We start from the raw sequence: 6,000 nt of genomic DNA on the forward strand, positions 1-6,000 counted from the left end.
GATCACCGTGCGGATCACGTGCTCTGCGTGAGCCAAATGATTTTACTCTAGAGCTAAGGCTGGTTTGAGGTTTCAGTTTGATTGCTGTGAAAATCCAGAGATGACATGGTTTCAGCACCGCCTGAATATGGGCTCCCCGTGTAGCTTTCTGGGATTGGTGAGAGCAGTGCACCAGTGGTGTCTGATCATGAGATTTCCCGATCAACAGACCCTTCCCGTTATTAGTGCGTATATTAACCCAACCCGGCATCACCGTGGCTGGCCGGCGATGTGACGTCACGGCTGTTGGTGTGACCTCACGGCTTTCGATGTGACGTCACGGCTGACGGTGTGACGTCACGGCTGGCGGTGTGACCTCACGTGTTTCGATGTGACGTCACGGCTGACTATGTGACACCCAAGCTTACAGTGTGACGTCACGGCCGACTGTTGGCTGTTGCAGGTGCAGGTGCTGGGGGAGGGCTGGGCACCCCCGCTCACCGGCTTCATGAGGGAGCGTGAGTTCCTGCAGGTACGTGGACCGTGCAGGGCCGACGGGTCTCGCCTCCGCACGCCGCACATGATGAATGAACCCGTCTGTGTGGGGCCGACACGGTCTTGCAGTGCGCCGCGGAGGCCCTGTGATAACGCACCAAACTGAGGGATATGACGTGTGCAGCGCATGTAGCCTGTAACTGCTCGGTCGAGACGGCGTTAGCGGCGGCCAATCAGCAGAGACGTGGACAGAATGAAGTGACGGGCTTTGTTGCTCATGAAAAGATGATTTCGCCTGATGCGTATTTACTCAGAAATCGGTTAAGTGTGTGTATAAGAAATGACTGTTCTGAGTTTTGCTGAAAGGAAATTATCTTCAGTTGTTGAATAAAAAGATGTCATTTCAGTTGTCCTTCAAAACGAGTGGCAGCAGGATGTGGGGTAGCAATAATGTTTTCGTGGTTTTGCCTTGCAATGTGTACCTCTTTCTGACCGAACGCGTTCTCAAAACCATTTGACAACGACAATCGGCTGCTGCCAAGTCCACCGCTCCGCAGAGGGCACGTTCTGCTGACGCCCCCTCCCCGCGCACCCCCCAACCGGCGCCTCAAACCCGCACCCGCACCCCGAACCCGTACCCGTACTCCGCACCCCACCACACCTGCTCCCGTACTCTCTGCTCCCGTACCACTCTGCACTTCGCCCCCCCCCCATCCCACATCCCTCCGCATCCTGCACCCAGCACCCACCCCACTCCCTGCACCCCGTACCCCCGCACGCGGTGTGTGACGCGACCGTCCTGCTGCCGGCAGTGTCAACACTTCGGCAGCATGCTGGACGACGGCGTGACGAACCAGTCGGTGCCGATCGTGCTGCCCGTGCAGACGGCCGACAAGGAGCGGCTGGCCGCGCTGCCCGCCTTCTGCCTCAGGTCAGGCCGGGCCACAGGGCCACGGGAGGCCTCCGTCTCAGGTCAGACTGAGTCACAGGGCCACGGAAGGCCTCTGCTCAGGTCAGGCCGGGACGCGGGGCCACGGAAGGCCTCTGCCTCAGGTCAGGCCGGGTTACGGGGGCCACGGGAGGCCTCCGTCTCAGGTCAGACTGAGTCACAGGGCCACGGAAGGCCTCTGCCTCAGGTCAGGCCGGGTCACAGGGCCACGGAAGGCCTCTGCCTCAGGTCAGGCCGGGTCACAGGGCCACGGAAGGCCTCTGCCTCAGGTCAGGCCGGGTCACAGGGCCACGGAAGGCCTCTGCCTCAGGTCAGGCCGGGTCACAGGGCCGCGGAAGGCCTCTGCCTCAGGTCAGGCCGGATCGCCGGGTCACGGAGGGTTTACGTGACGTCACTGACGGTGTGGATTACGGAGGGGCCACGAGTCTGGTGTGACTGGAGTTCTCGTGGTGTGTCGGGCTGCTGTAGAGGTCAGGTCATGGCGGTGGCGGGTCAGGTCAGCGGGCCGTCGTGCTGTCCTGCTGTGTCGGGTCACTGAAGCCGCGTGGTTTCGGCCAGGTTAGTGCAGACCGGTCACAATAATAGGTCAGTTTGAGTCAATGCACCGTCTTATAATGCCAGACGCTAATTGTCCCAGCGTGTGCAGTACACATGCGCACACTTAATGCTACAGGGGCGTCTGCCATTTTCAGCTACTTTTTGGGTGAACACCCTTCGCGTTGTTGCCAGTTGTCATTGCTTCATTTGCACGGCATCATTCACGGCATCGCCATCGTTGCACGGCACCCCACCCCTTGCTGTAACGTCTCCCCTTCGCCCCGCCTCCTGTAAGGTCTCCCTCCGCTCCCGCCCCTTGAAGCGTCTACCTTCCGTTCTCGCCCTCTATAACGTGTACCCTCCGCAGGTACGACGGCCGTCCGGTGGCCATCGTGAGGAAGCCCGAGTTCTTCGAGCACAGGAAGGAGGAGCGCTGCGGCAGACAGTGGGGCACCACCAACCCCGGCCACCCCTACGTCAAGGTAGGCGGCGGCGGCCGGTGATGTCGCCGCATCAAGCTGGCTGAGAGGCTTGGCTCGCGGCCAATAAGGTGACCAACTATCACACTATATTAGATTATGTCGCATTATGTACTTGTGACGTAAGACATGTATTTGTCCACATGGATTATGGGTCGTTCATCTCTACGTCGAAGGTGTAGTTTCGTTCCCTCTCGTTTTGTCGGAATGGGACCTTCCAACTCGCAATGTGCAGTTCCCATGTGGATCTCTATGTTGGCCTTTGTAACGACTCGGTCATTTCGGCTGCTTCACTTGGCGCACAAGAAGACAATACTGTTCTTGCAAAGCATTGTCGCCATTGGGCCGTTATGACTCACTCAGCTGCCGCCATATATCCGGCATATTGGCACCTTTGCCCTCCCCTCCCCCCCCCCCCCCCCTCTGGCCATCTGCATACCGCACAGCGCCGTCCAATTCAGCACCAGCTGAGGGGACACATTTCAAACCTTAAGTGTCTGCGGCCGCCACCAGATGGTGATGGAGTCGGGCGACTGGCTGTGTGGCGGCGACCTTGAGGTTCTGGAGCGTATTCGCTGGAACGACGGATTGGACCAGTACCGCCTGACGCCCATCGAGCTGCGGGCAAGGTACGGTCACACCCGGCTGGCATTCACTAGGCAGGTGGTGACGGCGTCGGGTAATGATCGATAGCTGTGGGGTTCGATTTCCACTGTGGGAAACATTCACGTCCTCGTTTTTAGTAAGTGTGGAGCGACTTAAGTGATCTTTGCAGTTCTCCGTAAATTTTACCACACACGCAACATGATTAGTGGAAGCGAATCATTCCAGTTCGAAACCATGGACCATTCCATGCGATCGCTCAACCATTCAACCGTGGTGACTGTGCTTTAGTAGTCATCCACAAGGAGTGTTATTTCTAAGACTTACACCCTTGCATCCCGCAAGCTCCAGTCCTTGCAATGCTCCGCAGATGCCACCCGCACGAAGTGATGCGACTAAGAGCAGGTCCTGAGTTCTCTATCTTGGCTGTCGTACATCGGCCGTACGCAGGTCCGAGTTGACCGCACCCCGCTGACCGCCCCCCCCCCCCCCTCTCCCTCCCTCCTGCGCAGGTTCCGTGAGCTCGAGGCCGACGCCGTGTTCGCCTTCCAGCTGAGGAATCCCATCCACAACGGTCACGCGCTGCTCATGCAGGTAAGACCGGCGCTTGTTAAGACTACCGGCGATCGCAGGAGTCCCCGAACTGAAATGTGTATACCTTGGGCGTCGAAGTGTGTTGAAATGTCTGTTGGTGACATCAGATATATAACTTCAAATCATGAAACTTCCAAAATGAAACATGCTCTTAAGAATACACATTGTTATCAACAACATGTGTTTGTATGAATGAAATGTGGTATCAGTTTGCATATTGTCAGTTAACAGCTTGATTTATGGGGTGACTTAGTCTGGGCTACTGGACTACTGCACTTTCGCGGGGACAACTCTGCTAGATGGAAGCATCATGCTGTATAACCAACGAGGCTCGTACGAGTTTGCAATCCGTCGAGATTCGCTAAGTTTTCCGTGGTGTCGCGAGTAGAATTGTTCTCAAGTTTTCGGTTGTGTCGCGAGTAGAATTGTTCTCAAGCTTTCCGTGGTGTCGCGAGTGGAAATGCTCTCAAGTTTACCGTTGTGTCGCGAGTAGAATTGTTCTCAAGCTTTCCGTGGTGTCGCGAGTGGAATTGTTCTCAAGCTCTGCGCGGTGCCACCAGGACACCAAGCGTCGCCTGTTGGAGCGGGGGTACAAGAAGCCCGTGCTGCTGCTGCATCCGCTCGGCGGCTGGACCAAGGAGGACGACGTCCCGCTGGCCACCCGGATCGAGCAGCACCAGGTGAGGGCCGCGGTCAGCTGGGGCGTAGGGAACATCTGTCGGACGCGGGCAGAAGCTTGAGTTGCTGTAGTGGCGCTGCACGCGAACTAGCAACGGGATTATGCGATCTCTAGGGATAAGGTTTAGCTTGTATTCGCAGCGCGCCAAGAATATGTTATTCTACGTGAGGTCGCGTGAAGCGGTTGTAAAAGTTCGCAATGGGACTCCTTTTCTGTTTGCATGTTGGTAACCGTCATGACAATAATTGCGTTTGCGGCGACAATATTTCGGCTGCAGGCACTACGAGTACTGCCTTTGAATGGAAATTGCAAATGATGTTCTTTGTGACACATAAAATACTGTTTTATCACCCGTGGTCGGTGCACGATTTAATTGCTGCGCCATTTTGTCTAGCGCCGGTCGAGTCGCGGAAAAGGGTCCTTTGCTGTTGGCAAATATTCGTCCGGGTTACTGCGGACACCACACGGCACAGAATTTGTGGTATTTGATGTGATAAGCGACGTCGGCGGCATTGAGAAGACACCCGTAATCTTGGGCCCCTGATTGGGAGCTGGCATTCATGTCAGCGACATCTACTGAAGCCCGAGTTCTTCGGGGGCGCCGGTGCCGCCCTGGCGAATTCCGCATCAGCTACAGCGTTTTCGTGTCCGCTCTTTCACAAGACGGTGCGCTGGACCGCCTGAGGAGGCGTCTTGTGGGATGAATTTTTAATTCGCGCCTAAGCTGATGTGATGACGTACAGTTGACGGTTTTACGCGATTTGTTGGGACTGTGGACAGTGATGTGGTGGCGGGGTGTGTGTGGTGCTATAGAGACTGTTCGTACTTGGACTAAAAGGTATGAAGCAACTTTTTATACACATGTCTACAGCAGATGTGTGCATGACGCGCAAGTGACAGTCAGTTCACGATTCCATCAGAAACCCTTGTCGAATTATACATTTTCCTCGTTTTTCGCGTGCCCTCCGTACTTAGTTGATTCTCACTCGTCCACACGTTGTCCATGACCTGCGGGTGTTAATATGACTTCTGCCGTCGCTAGCGCTCAATTTAAGTGTGCGCGACAACGTGCGTCGCGTTACCTAACGAAGAATGCCGCTCGTTCCTTGCGCTTGTGTGCGAAGGCCTGTGACCCTGGCAAAAAGCCCTCTGGCTCCATGATTATTTATGCGTTTTACATGTGTGTATGTTGATAAGTTTGTTTGGTGATATGGTTCTATAGGAGGGTGTGTTGACCCAGCGGTCTGCAGGTGACCCCGCTGGGCTATAAATGACCCAGCCATTCAAACGGAAACGCACATACATACGACATTTTGTAGCGAACAATTGAACCCAGGTACGGTCCCAATCCACTCTATTTCGGATGCGTGACGTTTTTGCGCATTTGTAATGACAGTGGTGAATACATGCACAATTATGGTAACTGCAATGATGACACGTCTGTTAGCCAATCCCGAAGAGGGCATGCTGGATCCATGTGACGAACGTAACGACGCGTCCTCCCGGGCGCCACCAGCCAACAGCGCAGTCGGCTCACCCTGTGACCCACGCCATCCTGGTCACGGCAGGCGATCCTGGAGGAGGGCGTGCTGGACCCGCAGTCCACGGTGCTGGCCATCTTCCCGTCGCCCATGCTGTACGCCGGGCCGACCGAGGTGCAGTGGCACGCCAAGGCGCCCTCTGCA

At 55.9% G+C, this 6,000-nt stretch overlaps 1 protein-coding gene across 2 annotated transcripts in view; it reads left to right on the plus strand.

Annotated features, from left to right (window-relative positions):
* Positions 1–5,992, plus strand: part of LOC119104506 (bifunctional 3'-phosphoadenosine 5'-phosphosulfate synthase) — a gene marked incomplete at its 3' end in the record, with an annotated part of 47,557 nt that extends 41,565 nt beyond the window's left edge. For both annotated transcript variants that reach the window (XM_037228221.1, XM_037228220.1), the window contains 7 exon segments: positions 443–511; positions 1,287–1,405; positions 2,328–2,442; positions 2,953–3,068; positions 3,555–3,636; positions 4,197–4,316; positions 5,884–5,992. In XM_037228221.1, the coding sequence (XP_037084116.1) occupies positions 443–511; positions 1,287–1,405; positions 2,328–2,442; positions 2,953–3,068; positions 3,555–3,636; positions 4,197–4,316; positions 5,884–5,992 (730 nt within the window).
* Positions 5,993–6,000: the final 8 nt, after the last annotated feature.

Source organism: Pollicipes pollicipes, unplaced genomic scaffold, assembly GCF_011947565.3.
Source record: "Pollicipes pollicipes isolate AB1234 unplaced genomic scaffold, Ppol_2.1 Scaffold_6052;HRSCAF=7182_pilon_pilon_pilon, whole genome shotgun sequence".
Classification (NCBI taxonomy): Eukaryota; Metazoa; Arthropoda; class Thecostraca; order Pollicipedomorpha; family Pollicipedidae; genus Pollicipes; species Pollicipes pollicipes.